Source organism: Haliotis rufescens, unplaced genomic scaffold (assembly GCF_023055435.1).
Source record: "Haliotis rufescens isolate VD_foot unplaced genomic scaffold, xgHalRufe1.0.p SCAF_20, whole genome shotgun sequence".
Classification (NCBI taxonomy): domain Eukaryota; kingdom Metazoa; phylum Mollusca; class Gastropoda; order Lepetellida; family Haliotidae; genus Haliotis; species Haliotis rufescens.
Window position 1 is genome coordinate 6968358 of NW_025963891.1, and position 21559 is coordinate 6989916.

General features: G+C 44.1%; 1 protein-coding gene across 1 annotated transcript; it reads left to right on the top strand.

Annotated features, from left to right (window-relative positions):
- The first annotated feature begins 33 nt into the window (after window positions 1–33).
- Window positions 34–20644, top strand: LOC124150394. Its single transcript, XM_048400993.1, has 13 exons — window positions 34–37; window positions 924–1130; window positions 2689–2907; window positions 4578–4724; window positions 9371–9496; window positions 11806–11969; window positions 12929–13076; window positions 14198–14230; window positions 14806–14966; window positions 17673–18031; window positions 18267–18490; window positions 19109–19189; window positions 19408–20644. Exons 1-13 carry the CDS (start codon window positions 34–36, stop codon window positions 20088–20090), a joined length of 2556 nt encoding a protein of 851 aa, XP_048256950.1. The 3' UTR covers window positions 20091–20644.
- The last annotated feature ends 915 nt before the right edge of the window (window positions 20645–21559 follow it).

The following is a 21559-nucleotide window of genomic DNA, read 5'->3' on the forward strand; positions in this document are numbered from 1 at the left end:
CAGCTTTTAGGCCCATTACATTACAACCATTATATGTGTCCGAGGTCGTAGATCAATTGTTCAGTGTGTCTGTGAGGTCGTAGATCAATTGTCCAGTGTGTCAGCGAGGTCGTAGATCAATTGTACAGTGTGTCCGCGAGGTCGTAGATCAATTGTCCAGTGTGTCAGTGAGGTCGTAGATCAATTGTCCAGTGTGTCAGCGAGGTCGTAGATCAATTGTCCAGTGTGTCAGCGAGGTCGTAGATCAATTGTACAGTGTGTCCGCGAGGTCGTAGATCAATTGTCCAGTGTGTCAGCGAGGTCGTTGATCAATTGTTCAGTGTGTCAGTTAGGTCGTAGATCAATTGTCAAGTGTGTCAGCGAGGTCGTAGATCAGTTGTACAGTGTGTCAGCGAGGTCGTAGATCAATTGTCCAGTGTGTCAGCGAGGTCGTTGATCAGTTGTACAGTGTGTCAGCGAGGTCGTAGATCAATTGTCCAGTGTGTCAGCGAGGTCGTTGATCAATTGTACAGTGTGTCCGCGAGGTCGTAGATCAATTGTTCAGTGTGTCAGTGAGGTCGTAGATCAATTGTCCAGTGTGTCAGCGAGGTCGTAGATCAATTGTACAGTGTGTCCGCGAGGTCGTAGATCAATTGTACAGTGTGTCCGCGAGGTCGTAGATCAATTGTACAGTGTGTCAGCGAGGTCGTAGATCAATTGTCCAGTGTGTCAGCGAGGTCGTTGATCAATTGTACAGTGTGTCCGCGAGGTCGTAGATCAATTGTACAGTGTGTCAGCGAGGTCGTAGATCAATTGTACAGTGTGTCCGCGAGGTCGTAGATCAATTGTCCAGTGTGTCCGCGAGGTCGTCGATGAATTGACCAATACATATACGAGGTCGCAGTTCATTTGTCCTATCTTGTTGAATATTTGTGTGTTCACAGCCCCAAGTAAGCTGCCATGGCGCTGCCCAGTACAGGAAGGCTATTTCTATCATGTAGAAGAAGACTTCTGCTTCAAGTTGGAGACAAGCCGTACAACCTGGTATGCCGCCGTGAGGGCGTGTGCGGCCACGCCAGGAGGCTTTCTCGCTGAACTCAACACTGAAGTGAAACACCAGGCGGTCCATGAAGCTGTACAGAGTCTGGAAGGTAGCATGTACTGTAGTGAAGTACCAGAAAGTCAATAAAACTACAATTCTTGAAAGTAGGACGTATTGTTGTGATGAACCAGACAGCCCCTAGTGCTGTACAGTGTCTTAAAGTAGGATGTATTGTAGTGAAGTACCAGACACTCCATGAAGATGTACAGTGTCTAAAAGTAGGATGTATTGTAGTGAAGAACCAAACAGTCCTTAATGCTGTACAGTGTCTTAAAGTAGGATGTATTGTAGTGAAGTACCAGACACTCCATGAAGATGTACAGTGTCTTAAAGTAGGATGTATTGTAGTGAAGAACCAAACAGTCCTTAATGCTGTACAGTGTCTTAAAGTAGGATGTATTGTAGTGAGGAACCAGACAGTCCTTAATGCTGTACAGTGTCTTAAAGTAGGATGTATTGTAGCGAAGTACCAGACACTCCATGAAGATGTACAGTGTCTTAAAGTAGGATGTATTGAAGTGAGCATCAGACAGTCCATCAAGCTGTACAGTGTCTTAAATTAAGATGTATTGGAGTGAGGATCAGACATTCCATCAAGCTGTACAGTGTCTTCAAAGTAGGATGTATTGTAGTGAGGATCAGACAGTCCATGAAGCTGTACAGTGTCATAAAGGAGGACGTATTGTAGTGAATAACCCATCATTCCATGAAGCTGTACAGTGACTTGAACGTAGGGCGTATTGTAGTGAAGTACCAGACAGTTCACGAAGCTGTGCAGTGTCTTAAAGTAGGATGCATTGTAGTGAAGCTCCAGACAGTCCATCAACCTGTGCAGTGTCTTAAAATAGTATTATTGTAGTGAGGATCCAGACAGTTCATAAAGCTGCACAGTGTCTTAAAGTAGGACGTATTGTAATGAAGAACCAGACAGTCCATAAAGCAGTACAGTGTCTTAAAGTAGGACGCATTGTAGTGAAGCTCCAGACAGTCCATCCCCCGTGAAGAACCAGACAGTTCATAAAGCTGTACAGTGTCTTAAAATAGTATTATTGTAGTGAAGAACCAGACAGTTCATAAAGCTGCACAGTGTCTGAAAGTAGGGCGTATTGAAGTGAAGTACCAGACAGTCCATAAAGCTGCACAGTGTCTTAAAGTTGGCCGTTTTGTAGTGAAGTACCAGACAGCCAAAGATGCCATGAAGACAAAGTAGGATAAACTAACGGTATTACGTTTGTGCTATTGCCGAAGTGCTGGTTGGCGATGTGTTCAAATTTCAGTAAGAAACATTTTAGTCAATCATGGTCTAACTGGCGGGTGGGTTAAACGGTCAAGTGTACATTGTATGTAGGTCAAAAGCAAAATGATCAGGTATTAGCAGATGTAGTGTTAAGTGTCAAATGTTAATTTAACCGTTCGAGTGGTGGTCAGTCACACAACAGCCCTGTTTCAGCTGATCGCTGTTATTGTTCAAGTGCACGCCGTTCAATGACGGTATCATGTCTGCACCGATGCAGACAGCTAGTCAGTGTTCTCGCTGAAGCCAATTTAACCGTCATTTCTGCCAGATTGTTTTTTGTTGTTTCCATCAAATCACCTCTTTGTTGTAGATTACAGGTCCACTGATTACTACATCGGGGGCAGTAGGTTTGTGGCTCCCGATTCCTGGACGTGGATGAACAAGATGCCCGTGAATCAGAGCAACGTTGTACGTACAATGTCTAACACACAACGCTGTCTATCCATGTCCTCGATAGACGGTCGCTACTCTGGGCTGCGGTGTCTCAAACGGCTGGGCAGAGTGTGTGAAAAACGACCCTCAATTAAAGGTGAGTGTGCTATATACTGTCAACCATACAACCTGCACAGGTCATGGTTTCAGATGAAGAAAGTGTATACAGTATAGAGAAAAATAGAATGTGGGGAATGCGTCATCTTCTGGTATTGCGTGTCCCTGACAGCACAGATGTTGTGTTTACTCCTACTCCGTGACTGTGTTTACTCCTACTCTGTAACTGTGTTTACTCCTACTCTGTAATTGTGTTTACGCCTACTCTGTGACTGTTTACTCCTACTCTGTGACATTGTTTACTCCTACTCTGTGACTGTGGTTACTCCTACTCTGTGACTGTTTACTCCTACTCTGTGACTTTGTTTACTCCTACTCTGTGAGTGTGGTTACTCCTACTCTGTGACTGTGTTTACTCCTACTCTGTGACTGTGTTTACTCCTACTCTGTGACTGCGTTTACTCCTACTCTGTGACTACTCCTACTCTGTGACTGTGTTTACTCCTACTCTGTGACTGTGTTTACTCCTACTCTGTGACATTGTTTACTCCGAATCTGTGAGTGTGGTTACTCCTACTCTGTGACTGTGTTTACTCCTACTCTGTGAGTGTGTTTACTCCTACACTGTGACTGTGTTTACTCCTACTCTATCATTGTGTTTACTCCTACTCTGTAACTGTGTTTACTCCTACTCTGTGACTGTGTTTACTCCTACTCTATCATTGTGTTTACTCCTACTCTGTGACTGTTTACTCATACTCTGTGACATTGTTTACTCCTACTCTGTGAGTGTGGTTACTCCTACTCTGTGACTGTGTTTACTCCTAATCGGTGACTGTTTACTCCTACTCTGTGACTGTGTTTACTCCTACTCTGTGACTGTTTACTCCTACTCTGTGACATTGTTTACTCCTACTCTGTGACTGTGTTTACTCCTACTCTATCATTGTGTTTACTCCTACTCTGTTACTGTGTTTACTCCTACTCTGTCACTATGTTTACTCCTACTCTGTGACATTGTTTACTCCTACTCTGTGACTATGTTTACTCCTACTCTATCATTGTGTTTACTCCTACTCTGTTACTGTGTTTACTCCTACTCTGTGACTATGTTTACTCCTACACTGTGACTGTGTTTACTCCTACACTGTGACTATGACTATGTCGACTGTGCCTACAAACTGTTACTGGCCAGAAGACGACTCAGCAAAATAATGTGTCAGTGGTGACCGACCCACTCTCACACATCCAGTAAAACCATTTGTGTATATTATGGCCGAACCATTATCACGCATCCAGTTAAACCAGGTGTGTATATGGTGACAGACCCACTCTCACACATCTAGTAAGACCATTTGTGTGTATGGTGACCCAGCCACTTTCACACATCCAGTTAAACCAGGTGTGTATATGGTGACCCAGCCACTTTCACACATCCAGTTAAACCAGGTGTGTATATGGTGACCCAGCCACTTTCACACATCCAGTTAAACCACGTGTGTGCATCGTGGCCGAACCACTCTCACACATCCAGTTTAACCACGTGTGTGCATCGTGGCCGAACCACTCTCACACATCCAGTTAAACCACGTGTGTGCATCGTGACCGAACCACTCTCACACATCCAATTAAACGTTGGTTGTCTATGGGGACCGACTCACACACCAGTAACACCTTGTTGAACATCTTCAACAACGTCTATCCTTCCAGATGCCAAGCAGTGTATTGACTCCCTGGTGCCAGCCAAGTGTGATACGAAGGCCATTGAGGGCCTGTGTGATTCGGTAAAGTCGGATACGAAGAGAACAATGAAATACAAGTGTAAACGGACATGCGGCTTCTGTTCCAAAAGAAATAGTAAGTACACGTGGCTTCGGTAGGGACAGTTGGTTGGTTTGTTGTTTAATGCCGCACTCAGCAATATTCCAGCTATGTGATGGCGGGCTGTAAATAATCGAGTCTGGACCAGACAATTCAGTGATTGATATCATGAGCATCGATCCACGGAATTGGGAAACGATGACATGCATCAACCAAGTCAGCGAGCCTGATCACCTGATCCCGTTAGTCGCCTCTTACGACATGCATATTCGCCTTTTACGGCAAGCATGGGTTGCTGAAGACCTATTCTACCCCAGGTCTTCACAGGTCGGTAGAGACAGTAAGTTCACGTGGCTTCCGGTAGACACAGTAAGTACTAATGGCTTCTGTACCCGTAGAGACAGTAAGTAGTCGTGGCTTCTGTTCCGGTAGAGACAGTAAGTACACGTGGCTTCAGTTCCGGTAGAGACAGTCGGAACATTTGGCTTCTGTTCCGGTAGAGACAATAAGAACTTGTGCCTTCTGTTCCGATAGAGACAGTAAGTATTCATGGCTTCCGGTAGAGACAGTTACTACACTTGTTTTCCGGTAAAGACAATAAGTACAAATGGCTTCTGTTCCTGTAGACACAGTAAGTACCTGTGGCTTCAGGTAGAGACAGTAAGTACACGTGGCTTCCGGTAGAGACAGTAAGTACTCGTGGCTTCCGGAAGAGACAGTAAGTACACGTGACTTCTGTACCTGTAGAGACAGTAAGTAGTCGTGGCTTCTGTTCCGGTAGAGACAGTAAGTACTATTTGATTCTGTTCCGGTAGAGACAGTAAGCACCATTTGATTCTGTTCCGGTAGTGACAGTAAGTACCGGTAGAGACAATACGGACTTGTGCCTTCTGTTTCGGTAGAGACACTTAGTACTCACGGCTTCCGGTAGAGACAGTAAGTAGTCGTGGCTTCTGTACCTGTAGACAGAGTAAGTACTCATGGCTTCCGGTAGAGACAGTAAGTAGTCGTGGCTTCTGTACCTGTAGAGAAAGTAAGTAGTCGTGGCTTCTGTTCCGGTAGAGACAGTAAGTATTATTTTATTCTGTTCCGGTAGAGACAGCAAGTACACATGGCTTCTGTTCCGGTAGAGACAGTTAGTACACTTGGTTTTCGGTAAAGGCAATGAGTTCACATGGCTTCTGTACCTATTGACAGAGTGGGTACAAGTGGTTTCTGTTCTGGTAGAAAAATTAAGTACACGTTACTTCTAAAGGGAGTAAGTACACGTGGCTTCATTTCCTGTAGAAAGAGTAAGTACACGTGGCTTCCGGTGGAGACAGTTTGTACACGTGGCTTCTGTTCCGTTAGAGACAGTACCTAAACGTGGCTTCTAGTAGAGACAGTAAGTACTCGTGGCTTCCGGTACAGACAGTAAGTACACGTGACTTCTGTTCCTGTAGAGACAGTAAGTACCTGTGGCTTCCGTTAGAGCAGTAAGTACACGTGGCTTCTGGTAGACACAGTAAGTACTCGTGGCTTCCGGTAGAGATATAAATTACACATAGCTTCCGGAAGAGACAGTAAGTACACGTGGCTTCTGTGCCGGTGGAAACAGTAAATAATCATGGCTTCTGGTAGTGACATTACGTACTCATGGCTTCTGTTCTGTGGCTTCAGAAAGTACTAGTGGCTTCCAGTAGATACAATAAGTTCTCGTGGCTTCCGGTAGAGACAGTAAATACACGTGACTTCTGATGGAAACAGTAAGTACTCGTAGCTTCTGTTCCTGTAGAGACAGTAAGTACACGTAGCTTCAGTTCCTGTAGAGACAGTAAGTACTCGTGGCTTCCGGTAGAGATAGAAATTACACATAGCTTCCGGAAGAGACAGTAAGTACACGTGGCTTCTGTGCCGGTGGAAACAGTAAATAATCATGGCTTCTGGTAGTGACATTACGTACTCATGGCTTCTGTTATGTGGCTTCAGAAAGTACTAGTGGCTTCCAGTAGATACAATAAGTTCTAGTGGCTTCTGGTAGAGACAGTAAATACACGTGACTTCTGATGGAAACAGTAAGTACTCGTAGCTTCTGTTCCTGTAGAGACAGTAAGTACACGTAGCTTCAGTTCCTGTAGAGACAGAAAGTACTCGTGGCTTCAGTTCCTGTAGAGACAGTAAGTACTCGTGGCTTCTGTTCCTGTAGAGACAGTTAGTACACGTAGCTTCAGTTCCTGTAGAGACAGTAAGTACTTGTAGCTTCTGTTCCGGTAGAGACAGTAAGTACTCATGGCTTCCTGTAGAGACAGTAAGTACTCGTGGCTTCTGTTCCTGTTGAGACAGTAAGTACACGTAGCTTCAGTTCCTGTTGAGACAGTAAGTACACGTGGCTTCCTGTAGAGACAGTAAGTACTCGTGGCTTCTGTTCCTGTAGAGGCAGTAAGTACACGTAGCTTCAGTTCCTGTAGAGACAGTAAGTACTCGTTGCTTCTGTTCCGTTAGAGACAGTAAGTACACGTAGCTTCAGTTCCTGTAGAGACAGTAAGTACACGTAGCTTCAGTTCCTGTAGAGACAGTAAGTACTCGTGGCTTCCGGTAGAGATAGAAATTACACATAGCTTCCGGAAGAGACAGTAAGTACACGTGGCTTCTGTGCCGGTGGAAACAGTAAATAATCATGGCTTCTGGTAGTGACATTAAGTACTCATGGCTTCTGTTATGTGGCTTCAGAAAGTACTAGTGGCTTCCAGTAGATACAATAAGTTCTAGTGGCTTCCGGTAGAGACAGTAAATACACGTGACTTCTGATGGAAACAGTAAGTACTCGTAGCTTCTGTTCCTGTAGAGACAGTAAGTACACGTAGCTTCAGTTCCTGTAGAGACAGTAAGTACTCGTGGCTTCAGTTCCTGTAGAGACAGTAAGTACTCGTGGCTTCAGTTCCTGTAGAGACAGTAAGTACTCGTGGCTTCTGTTCCTGTAGAGACAGTTAGTACACGTAGCTTCAGTTCCGGTAGAGACAGTAAGTACTTGTGGCTTCTGTTCCGGTAGAGACAGTAAGTACTCATGGCTTCCTGTAGAGACAGTAAGTACTCGTGGCTTCTGTTCCTGTTGAGACAGTAAGTACCTGTAGCTTCAGTTCCTGTTGAGACAGTAAGTACTCGTGGCTTCAGTTCCTGTTGAGACAGTAAGTACTCGTGGCTTCCTGTAGAGACAGTAAGTACTCTCGGCTTCTGTTCCTGTAGAGGCAGTAAGTACACGTAGCTTCAGTTCCTGTAGAGACAGTAAGTACTCGTGGCTTCTGTTCCGTTAGAGACAGTAAGTACACGTAGCTTCAGTTCCTGTAGAGACAGTTAGTACACGTGGCTTCTGTTCCCGTTGAGACTGTTAGTACTCGTGGCTTATATTCCTGAAGGGAGAGTAAATACACGTGGCTTGCGGTAGAGGCAGTATGTACAGGTGGCTTCTGTTCCATTAGAGACAATACCTAAACGTGGCTTCTTTTAAAGACAGTAAGTACCGTTGGCTTCAGGTAGAGACAGTAAGTACACGTGGCTTCTGTTCCTGTAGAGACAGTAAGTACCTGTGGCTTCAGGTAGAGACAGTAAGTACACGTGGCTTCTGTTCCTGTAGAGACAGTAAGTACACGTGGCTTCCGGTAGAGACAGTAAGTACACGTGGCTTCCGGTAGAGACAGTATGTACAGGTGGCCCCTGTTCCGTTAGAGACAGTACCTAAACGTGGCTTCCGGTAGAGACAGTTAGTACACGTAGCTTCTGTTGCGGTAGAGACAGTAAGTACACGTGGATTCCAGTAGAGGCAGTATGTACAGGTAGTTTCTGTTCCATTAGAGACAGTACCTAAACGCGGCTTCTTTTAAAGACAGTAAGTACACGTGGCTTCCGGTAGAGACAGTAAGTACACGTGACTTCTGTTCCTGTAGAGACAGTACGTACCTGTGGCTTCAGGTAGAGACAGTAAGTACACGTGGCTTCCGGTAGAGACAGTTACTACACTTGGTTTCCGGTAAAGACAACAAGTTCGCATGGCTTCTGTACCTGTAGACAGAGTAAGTACACGTGGCTTCTGTTCCGGTAGCGACAGTAAGTACACGTGGCTTCTGTGCCGGTGGAAACAGTTAAAAATCATGGCTTCTGGTAGAGACATTACGTACACGTGGCTTCCGTTCCGTGGCTTTAGTAAGTACTAGTGGCTTCCGGTAGATACAATAATTAGTCGTGGCTTCCGGTAGACAGTAAGCAGACATGGCTTCCGGTAAAGACAGTAAGTACTCGTACCTTCCGGTAGAGACAGTAAGTAGACATGGCTTCCGGTGGAGTCAGTAAGTACACGTGGCTTCATTTCAGTAGAGACAGTAAGTACACGTGGTATTTCACACGTACATGCTTTCAATCACAATCCTTGATAGTGTCTAGCCACAGAAGCCGAGAGTATGGCCATAAAAGTCAAGCTGAGAATGATGACATACGTATGGGTGTCTGGGGGTTAAGATTAAACAGAGAATTCCCCATCATATTCCCGGACATAATATGTTTCAATGTGTCAATATGAGCGCCAACAATCCGTGATAATACAAATGTTATCAACACATGTAGGTAACTGCAATTTGTTTCTATGTTGTCACAAGTTAAACTCAAGATGAGACGCCGCTGCTAAGCATGCCGCATGCGATTTGTTATTTCAGTACAAAGGGGTCGTTGTAAAGACAAGCTCACCTACGACACGTGTGACTCCATTAAGAAGAGGAATCTGTGTCAAAACCCGGCCAAGCGACAGCGATGCATGAAGACGTGTGGAAAATGTCAGGATGGTGAGAAAGAGTTCTGTACTAAAGTGTTTGATTTGCATTTTTAGAAGTTGGGAATTAATGGGAAAGACAAGATAGTTTATGGATGACGTTGTCTATATTAGGAGTGTTTGACAACGGTTTGAGGATATCTACCGTGACGTCGCATCAGAATCAGAAGTTGTCATCCATGTGTTACTTGTTCCGTACTGAACCCCAGCTGTGTAGGTCGAAATGCGGCAGCTGACAGGGCGGTAGGATATATCTCTGTACTGTCACACGCCTGTCTGAACACCTGCATGTAGGTTTGTTTGTTTGTTGTTCAACGCCGCACTCAGCAATAATCCAGCTATATGACGGCGGTCTGTAAATTATCGAGTCTGGACCAGACAATCCAGTCATTGACATCATGAGCATCGATCCACGCAATTGAGATACGATGACATGTATCAACCAAGTCAGCAGCCGGACCACCCAATCCCGTTAGTCGCCTCTTACGACAAGCATAGTCGCCTTTTACGGTTGCTGAAGACCCATTCTACCCCGGATCTGCAGGGATCCTGTATGTACGTACATGTATGTACACATTTCTGTATTTGTATCTGTACACCTACATGTACACCTGTCTGTTCAAAATGGTTCGCGACCTGAGGACGAAACAACCTGGACCATTGGTCGAGGTGGTCGTGTGTTCATCCTTGAACAACCTAAGGGCAAATCAGTGTTATTCTGTTCACAGGATTTTTAGACAGCTATATGAGAGCATAATCATTTGTCCATGGATCGCACACCAATAACTGAATGTTTTGGGTTTGTATACACCAGTTGAGTTGAGTCTCCTCTTTCCGGCATGGTGTTTCCACATACCGTATTCGACGTATTAAGCGCCCAGGGCGCTCTCAAAATTGGAAATAGTGGGCTCTTATTAGAATATAATTTTAACAAAAACAGAGTTGAAAAATTGTAAATTTCGTACAGTAGTTTATGCTGACAGCCTGAAATGATTCAAAAGAAAAGTATGTACGTATCATACACGAGAGATATATTTTCCAGAATTTAATTGCCCACAATTAAGGGTGCATATAACACACGAGTGAGTATTATACACGAATCAATAAGTCTTGTGTACATTGATCAATCGGAAGGGGTGCTAATTGGGATTGTTCACTAGCAAATATATTAGAAAATATCGCCATGGGCGCTTATTAGAGCAGGGCGCTTATTACGTCGAATACGGTACTTAATGTTTACTAATTGTTTGTATCATGTAATTCGTCTGCATTCAATTTCCTACTTTTCTGTCAATGTCAGATTCATAAACTATTTCAACTTGATCTCACCAGGTCTGCACTTCCAGACTGCGACTTTACAATCCAAAATATATTGAACAACATCGAAATCTCCCGATTTTCGTGTCACACTGCTTTTAACTTACTTCCAAACTTGTCTCCAAGTAACGGGTACTAACGTTGTTCATCATCGTGTGGCAATCGGGACTTTTCATTGCGTAAAGCGTTATAAGTTCATGCGTACATGGGAGACATGTGGTCTGTCCACTATTGACATGATTGTTCCAGAACTATATAATGTGCATGTTCTTTATCTACTTCGTGCAAGACCAGCATTGTATTCGCATTTCTTTGTGTATTACGGTCGCAATTCAGAAAAAAAACTGAAATAATTATCCTAAATCTGTTATTTCTCCAGCTTGCTGGAGACTCTGAATCAAATCCTCCAGGTCCTTCTCAGAACGATTGTCACGAGAAATCACACCCAATAGAAGACACATAAGATTGAACAGATCCAACTGGAGTGATTGAGTGAGTTTGGTTTTACGCCGCTTTTAGCAATATTCCAGCAATATCACGGCGGGGGACACCAGAAATGTACCCATGTTGGGAATGGAACCCGGGTGTTCGGCTTGACGAGCGAACGCTTTAACCACTAGGCTACCCGACCGCCCCTAGATCCAACTAGAACTAGCAAGGATAGTTCCGGGGTTATCGAAATATGCATCAAATAGATATATTTACAAAGACATTGGTTGGGAAACATCATACGAACGCTGTATGAAACGAAAATTATGTCACTATCTACAACCAGGTGAGATACTTTTGACCCCCTCGACGACACCGAATCACAATCTTCAACCAGGTGAGAATATACCCCGACAGTGGGAACACATGCTACACTGTTGAAATCCAACCAAATTCGCGTTAAAATCTGTACTTTAAAAAGTGCAATTTATAGCTTTGCAATAATGTACATTGTAATAGTGGGGAACTATAACCTGCGACTGTCTCTGTCTGAACGTAATCCCACATGTGTTCCAGACACCAAGTGTGGCGCGAATAGCTCCCTGATGGCGGGTTCCATCGCCGCGACAGGTGCCCTGGAAAACTCGCCCTGTGTCTACACCATCAATAGTAGCTCCAGGAACCAGACCAAACTGTTTATATTGACGATCTTTCGTTTCCCTGCAGCAGACACAATACTAGTAAGGCGTTCATGTATATCAGTGATCTCACAATCGCAATCGACAATACATGGCGATGAATCAACATTCATGTATTTGTGAAATCTACGACTTAATCTACGACTGTCCATATTAACACATAATAAGTCTGGTGTAATCGAGCAAATTTGGCACACCTGTGTCAAGATCTCATGCGAGGTTGGTTTCAGAAATCAAATATATAACATTGGTTGATTTGAGTGTATTTGGTTAAAGATATTCCGCCTGTAGTGGACTTTTGGAGAACTGCCGCCGCTCCATTCTTGACGAATGTCTATCATATCAATGTGTTTTACATAAACCACAGATAATATATCTTGTGTTAAATGTAGACTGTAGATATTTAGCATTTCGAGTGTTCCTTGTTGACTGTGGTACATAGCAATACAAAGTGAAAGGCGGGATGTCACAGAAGGATTATTACGTATGTCTAAACAAGGCTTCGATTCACCAGTTCTGTAACAGGTGGCACGGGTGGTCCAGTCGTCTAAGGCGCCGCGATTCGCTGTGTAGAGTTGCGTCCCTTGGGCACGCCAGAAACCTATGATTGTGGGTTCGAATCCCGGTTCGCCCCGATTATGTTTCTAGGTTTGTCAGCACCATACCCGTGCTCGTGGGTTTCACCAAAGTGGTAAACGTCTGAGACCTGCATGACTTCAGGCTTTCCTCCCACATTAAGCTGACACGCCGTGATATAACCGGAATAATGTTAAAAGCGGCGTTAAACCCAACTCACTCACTTAGTTCTGTAACATGATCGCTGATAAGCCGTTTTACTCATCTTGCTTCTTAAATAGTTAATCAGCTTGATACTGTGTTATATATTTTATATTGTAAAAAATGCCCGGAGTGTTCCTTCTGCGTGACTATGACTATGGGTGTTAAACTAAGTAGGATAGACACAGCGGTTGAATCATTTCACTTCCATGTCACGGCGACAGGTGACGCCTCCCCGCCGGTTCAACGTCACCTACAGTCTCCCCAACACCAACAAAACGGAGATGTACTCCTACACTGGGAACAGCTTCAACCTCACCCTCGTCTCCAGCACGACGTCTACAGGCACCCGCTTTCTACTCACCTGGGAACGTAGGTGTACTATCTCTGGAGAACTTTACAATCATTCGGGGAATACGGATTTATTGGGGAAACAGGGGTAATATCGTTACAACCCGGTTTGGGGGGGGGGGGGGGGGGGGCACAGGGTCTATATTGTTATCTGTATATTAGTAACATTGTTGATACATGGTTAAAGCAATTTAAAAATAAGTATATATACTGACGGGAAAAAGTAACTGTGCTTCATTGTAAGTTCAATAACTTAAAAAACAAACATCCCCCAGGCTGTTTTCAGTCGTCTGGTGTCTTCAATACGCCGCCGCTGCCGCCTCACCTGTATCAACGAAATGGCGGTCACGTCCAATATTGACATTGTTAATTGTGTTGTTACACCAGCCCTCTTTATGACCTGTCCCCCCGTCTCCAGTTACCAGGCATGGCTCTTGTCAGTGAATGTGTTATGATGTAACATTGATCAGAGAATGGCCAAATTTCATGTTGTTAAGTTTAATAACATAACATATACACCACTCTATACTAAGCACAGTTGCTTGTTTCTGTTAGTATACATCAACCTGGAACAGTTCATCTAATGGACGAGGGGGCACGGGTGGCCCAGTCGTCTAAGGCGCCGCGATTCGCTGTGCAGAATTGCGTCCCTTTGGCACGCCAGAAACCTATGATTGTGGGTTCGAATCCCGGTTCGCCCTGATTATGTTTCTTGGTTTGTCAGCACCATGCCCGTGCTCGTTGGTTTCACCAAAGTGGTAAACGTCTGAGACCTGCATCACTTCGAGCTTTCCTCCAACATTAAGCTGACACGCCGCGATATAACTGGAATACTGTTAAAAGCGGCGATAAACCCAACTTACTCACTCACTCTAATGGACGAAATACCCGGATGTCCCACGTGTGTGAGCAAACACATCTACACTGACATGCGTACACAATATCATTGAAGGGCTTCATCCACAAAGCAGACACACCGGCGATGATGACACTGGGTTTGAATGGAGATTGGGATGTGGTTATTGTTTGATTGTGACCGTTATCGGTCGGCAGGTGTGATCTGGTGTGAGTAAAAATAACTACGTTAGAAATTAACTTGCTTCGATTTCCCCCTTTCACCTAACACTTGTTTCTATCTACAGCCGCCGGCAGTGCTGAAGCAGGTCTTGAAGATGGTAAGACGATCTGTTTGTGTTGTTGTGGAGGTTCCTTGACATAAGAAAGTAGTCACCAATATATTTTGGGCTTGTCTTGAATCACAGGAGGTAAATACGGTCGGTATCGAGTGGTCACACACATAAATTCAGTATGAACAGACTCTAATACCTGTAATTGAGTCGAACTATTCAATATGTCAGCATGGGTTGTCTGTCCGACTCCATGATGGTCTGGGCTGTCACCAGGCACACGGTGTCTACTATTTGCTACAAGTTATCTCCCCTGCATCTTGAAATGCCATCACATAAGGATGAAATGCTGTTTCAATATTAATTATTACAATATTAATTATAAGTATCATGTGTATCAGGCGATGTTACGATCTCTAGGTTCATTGGGATTATTCTCACGCTTTTAACTAAATATCTACACAACATAATATTTCCAGAACAGCTTGGTCTTCAGAATGGCCGTGTTGACTGTAAGGCTGCACACTTTGGGCGTCCCCAGGGAGAGTCCCTGCCCAGCACACTGTACTGAGCATCTTGTAGTCCCGAGTTAGAGCTACAGATTCGTGACGATATATTTTCAGACATGCTCTCGGTCTTCTGCAACTCTTCGGCGATGTCTGTGAAGTATAAAGTCAGCGGCGCGTGGCGGGTGTCCTTGGCCGACCCCTCGTGCAGTGTTGGTTTAGTCAACAACACATATTCCATCACAGCAGAGTTCAACACATGTGACACCAAACGAGCTGTGAGTGTCAAAAGTTCAACAAGTTTAACAAATATGTTGTTCATAATAACATTTTGTTTATATTTCAAAAGACGTTTACTTTGTCAAACTGTATTTATAGATTTATCATTATTTTGATCAATTGTATTTCATCAGTATAATTTAGTTTAAACGTTTGTACTCAATGTTGGCAGTATCAGGAAAGAGGTCAAATTAATCCTTTATATTTGACATATTTTCTGTATTTCAGATGTTGTGACGTTTAGATGTGTCCTTGTATATATATCCAACCCTAACACATATACGCTTGTGTATATCATATCTTACCACATAAACACTTGTCTGTATTGTACCTTGTGTATATCATACCTTCTGACATCTGCTCTTGTGTATACCATACCTTCATACATCTGCCCTTGTGTATATCATGCCTTCTGACATCTGCCCTTGTGTATATCATACCTTCTGACATCTGCCCTTGTGTATATCATGCCTTCTGACATCTGCCCTTGCGTATATCATACCTTCTGACGTCTGCTCTTGTGTTTATCATACCTTCTGACATCTGCCCCTGAGTAAATCATACCTTCATACATCTGCCCTTGTGTATATCATACCTTCTGACATATGCCCTTGCGTATATCATACCTTCTGACGTCTGCTCTTGTGTTTATCATACCTTCTGACATCTGCCCCTGAGTAAATCATACCTATTGACATCTGCCCTTGTGTATACCATACCTTCTGACATCTGTCCTTGTGTATAACATACCTTCTGACGTCTGCCCTTGTGTGTATCATACCTTCTGTCGTATGCTCTTGTGTGTATCATACCTTCTGACATCTGCCCTTGTATATATCATACCTTATGTCGTATGCTCTTGTGTGTATCATACCTTCTGACATCTGCCCTTGTATACACCATACCTTCTGACGTCTGCTCTTGTGTATATCATACCTTCTGACATCTCTCCTTGTATACATCATCACCCTAGTCATCTGCTCTTGTGTATATCATACCTTTTGACATCTGCCCTTGTGTATATCATACCTTCTGACATCTGCCCTTGTGTAAAGCATACCTTTTGACATCTGCCCTTGTGTATATCATACCTTCTGACGTCTGCCCTTGTGTATATCATACCTTCTGTCGTATGCTCTTGTGTGTATCATACCTATTGACATCTGCCCTTGTATACACCATACCTTCTGACGTCTGCTCTTGTGTATATCATACCTTCTGACATCTGTCCTTGTATACATCATCACCCTAGTCATTTGCTCTTGTGTATATCATACCTTTTGACATCTGCCCTTGTGTATATCATACCTTCTGACATCTGCCCTTGTGTATATCATAACTTCTGACATCTGCCCTTGTGTATATCATGCCTTCTGACATCTGCCCTTGTGTATATCATACCTTCTGACATCTGCCCTTGTGTATATCATGCCTTCTGACATTTGCCCTTGTGTGTATCATACCTTCTGACATCTGCCCTTGTGTACAGCACACCTTCTGACGTCTGCCCTTGTGTATATCATACCTTTTTATATCTGCCCTTGTGTATATCATACCTTCTGACATCTGCCCTTGTGTATATCATGCCTTCTGACATCTGCCCTTGTGTATATCATACCTTATGACGTCTGCTCTTGTGTATATCATACCTTCTGACATCTGCCCTTGTGTAAATCATACCTATTGACATCTGCCCTTGTGTATATCATACCTTCTGACGTCTGCCCTTGTGTATACCATACCTTCTGACGTCTGCCCTTGTCTACACCATACCTTCCTACATCTGCCCTTGTATACAACATACCTTCTTACATCTGCCCTTGTGTATATCATACCTTCTGACATCTGTCCTTGTATACATCATCACCCTAGTCATCTGCCCTTGTGTATATCATACCTTCTGACATCTGCCCTTGTATAAATCATACCTTTTGACATCTGCCCTTGTGTATATCATACCTTCTGACATCTGCTCTTGTGTAAATCATACCTTTTGACATCTGCTCTTGTGTATACCATACCTTCTGACATCTGCCCTTGTGTTTATCATACCTTCTGACATCTGCCCTTGTGTATATCATACCTTCTGACGTCTGCCCTTGTGTATATCATACCTTCTGACATCTGCTCTTGTGTAAATCATACCTTTTGACATCTGCCCTTGTGAATATCATACCTTCTGACATCTGCCCTTGTGTATATCATACCTTCTGACATCTGCTCTTGTGTAAATCATACCTTTTGACATCTGCCCTTGTGTATATCATACCTTCTGACATCTGCCCTTGTGTATATCATACCTTTTGACATCTGCCCTTGTGTATATCATACCTTCTGACATCTGCCCTTGTGTATATCATACCTTCTGACGTCTGCCCGTGTATACACCATACCTTCCTACATCTGCCCTTGTATACATCACACCTGCTGACATATGCCCTTATGTATATCGTACCTTCTGACATCTGCCCTTGTGTATATCATACTTTCTGACATCTGCCCTTGTGTTTATCATACCTTCTGACATCTGCCCTTGTGTATATCATACCTTCTGACATCTGCCCTTGTGTATATCATACCTTCTGACATCTGCCCTTGTGTATATCATACCTTCTGACATCTGCCCTTGTATACATCACACCTGCTGACATATGCCCTTATGTATATCGTACCTTCTGACATCTGCCCTTACAAATACATTGCAGGAAAATGCAACAAGGACGTCGTTCAGCAACAAGCTTCTGTTCATCCTCTCGCACGGCAGGACATTCAGGAGATTCAGTCGCATCCTCAGGTGCCCCTTCCCGCGATCCCAGCTCGTCTACGAAAGCATTGGCGTCCTCCAGAACACTCAGCGGCCGCCCACTAACACTACTATTTGGATGGACATTTACAAAGGCAGTGAAAAGATATCCGTGTTCCCCGTGATTGTAGACTACTCCACCGCCTTCACCATCCTCTTCACGACATCTCATCCCACAATGGCCTCTCAGCTCCAGCCACGTGACTGCTTCATGGCCCTGTCCAGGGAAGACCGGAGGAGATTTCCCCTCATCACTAATTCGTAGGTTCCTTCAACAATATAATCCAGATGAATTTAGCCAGCTCTTCAGCTCTATAGTTTATCCCTGAGAGCTCTAGGTTCTGAAACACCAGGGTTTACGTTGCCAAGTGTTTCCCCCGTCAGGGCTCGTCCTCTTTGGACTTAAGTCAGGTTTAGCAGGCACGTTAAGCCGACTCCCATTACTCGCTCATCAAACATTGTTATCAATATCACACTGCTTGTTCCTGTTTCCTAGATGTCCGCGCGGAACCGTGAACGTCACGTGGACCCGGAGAGGCATCCACATTTTCGTCGCCTCCATGCAGAAACTGACGTCCGCCACGGAAGCGCACATATTCTGTACAGTTGAAAGGTGTAAGCACGCCCCCTGCCGACTGTGCTACCCCCACACACCCTCCAAGACAAAAGTAGTGGATCTCCAACAAGGACCATTTATCATCACACTGCCTGCGAAATCAAGTACGACTACAAATAAAAACCAAATTGCAATTTCGTTCAAACTTCCGTTCATTGCTTCAGTGCAAAGGTCAGTAAAGTGATAAACTCACATACATCTGCCGTGGACATAACACAACACTGTCCAAGCACCTCCCCTCTGCCACCCTCTGTTTGTTAACTTATGGGTGTAAATGGAATATGAGATATGCCGTTAGAGTTAATTTGGTTTGTTCGGGAGATTTTGCATTTTGCAAGTAACCTCTGCGGCACCATATTGGATCAAACATACATACACACACATATATATACACACACGCGCGTGTGCGCACCCAGGCATGCACGCACATGCACTCACAGACACATACACACATACATATACACACATGCACACGTACATACACACACACAGACACACACAGTGACACAAACACATGCACATATACACTGACATACACACACGCTCATATGCAAACACACACACACTCACATACACACACACACACATGCACACACACTCACACCCATGCACACAAATGCACAGACACAAACACAAATTGACACACACGGGCACACACTGTCCTGTAATATTCTCAGTAAAGAGTACATAGTCATCTATACACGAGGGATTGTTTCTTTCAGACTCGACAGGCATAACACAATCAGCACCACATGCTGCCGTGTCTGATAGCAGTGTATCCAGCAGCAGGCCTGGAGACTCAGGTGAGCCTTATAGCATTGCACCAATCTACGCATTATGTTATATTCTTTGTTTCCGTTTTAGGAAATGTTGCTATTTAGGTTTAGGTTTATATATTATGTGTAACTCAATTATATGTTCACTGCTGTAACATTTATGCAGGTGAGCTACAGTGTCCTTCTACTGAATACGAGCTGCAGTGTACATATATATACACACACATGTATGATTGTGCTCGCAGAGGTGCGGTTTGGCGTAAAGGACGGGAAACCAGTCTCCACAGGCGACAGTACTACTGATGGCTACCAACACCGCTCTGACGTTGAAAACCGTAGTGCAGAGACAGAAGCCAGGGAGCCTCCCCTAAGTGCTACATCGGACCCACATTGGACACCGTCTCACCCCAGCGGGGATCCTTATACAAGTCAGACACCGTCTCACCCCAGCGGGGGCTCTGATACAAGTCGGACACCGTCTCACCCCAGCGGGGGCTCTGATACAAGTCGGACACCGTCTCACCCCAGCGGGGGCTCTGATACAAGTCGGACACCGTCTCACCCCAGCGGGGGCTCTGATACAAGTCGGACACCGTCTCACCCCAGCGGGGGCTCTGATACAAGTCGGACACCGTCTCACCCCAGCGGGGGCTCTGATACAAGTCGGACACCGTCTCACCCCAGCGGGGACTCACAAGTCCCGATGGAAATACCGATCCCGGGAAGCGAGTCCGGTGTTTTAGAAATGCCGCCCCAGAATGAGACGTCCCATGTCAGTGGCACACTCTCAACAGGGACGGCGGTTGGCGTTGGAGTCGGTGTCGTCATGGTGTCGGTCATGGCTATAACCCTCGCCATGATAAAATACGGGCCAGGTGTCAAAATCTTCAAACGAAGCAATGCGAGGAATCCCCAGACAAAGGCGTAGATACCCCACGTAAAACATATGCACCAGGGATAGACAGATCGTTGATGTCCTCTTTCCCCAGCAGATGGACTCCAGCCAAATACACGCATGCCTCTTTCTAAATGTTGAAATATAGGTTGTTTTCTGTTTCTAAAATAATTTTGGTCACTTGGTAAGATCAAAATGTCCAGCACGCATGGCATCAAACTGACCTTGACATTGATCAACTTGAACATTCCCCAGCAGTCACATCCTAGTGCTAAGAATGTGTACCTTCAATCATCAGCGTTGCCCTCTGTTCAAGTGTCCCCATTGAATATCTTATTCATATTTAGAGAACGCTATGTGTGTATTGTATCCCTGTATTTTTTCTATATATTGCCCACACACGATGACGCTAAATGCTAAGTTGTACAAAGACTTTTAAGCTAATAATAAAAAGGTGTCTTTGTTACAACTTTCTGTGGAAGACTGTGGAGCGTTTCTTATATTTGATGTCAAGCGCGGAGGAACGTCGGACTATCTACATCAAGTTACATCATACTACTTAACAGCATCTACACCAAGTTACATAACACTACTTAACACCATCGACACCCAGTTACATTACGCTACTTAACACCATCTACACAAAGGTTCATAACAACACTTAACACCATCTACACCAAGAGACATAACACTACTTAACACCACCTACACCAAGTTTCATAACACCACTTAACACCACTTACACCAAGTTACAAAACACGACTTAACACCATCTACACCAAGTTACAAAACACCACTGAACAGCAGCTACAACCAGTTACATAACACTACTTAACATCAGCTACACCAAGTTACATAACACTACTTAACACCACCTTCACCAAGTTACATAACACCACTTAACACCAGATACACCAAGTTACATAACACCACTTAACACCAGCTACAATCAGTTACATAACACCACTTAACACCAGCTACACCAAGTTACATAACACCACTTAACACCATCTACAACCAGTTACATAACACCACTTAACACAAACTACACCAAGTTACATAACACCACTTAACACCATCTACAACCAGTTACATAACACCACTTAACACCAGCTACACCAAGTTACATAACACTACTTAACACCATCTACAACCAGTTACATAACACCACTTAACACCAGCTACACCAAGTTACATAACACTACTTAACACCACCTTCACCCAGTTACATAACACTACTTAACACCACCTTCACCCAGTTACATAACACCACTTAACACCAGCTACACCAAGTTACATTACACTACTTAACAACATCTACAACCAGTTACATAACACCACTTATCATCATCTACACCAAGTTACAAAACACTACTTACCACCATCTACAACCAGTTACATAACACCACTTAACACAACCTACACCAAGTTACATAACACTACTTAACACCACCTTCACCCAGTTACATAACACCACTTAACATAAGCTACACCAAGTTACA

Excerpts from the sequence above, each read along its gene's own strand:
- LOC124150394 (XM_048400993.1), top strand. Across the intron at positions 2,908-4,577 it reads AAAACGACCCTCAATTAAAG|ATGCCAAGCAGTGTATTGAC; the intron begins GTGAGTGTGCTA and ends CTATCCTTCCAG. Across the intron at positions 19,190-19,407 it reads CAGCAGGCCTGGAGACTCAG|AGGTGCGGTTTGGCGTAAAG; the intron begins GTGAGCCTTATA and ends TTGTGCTCGCAG.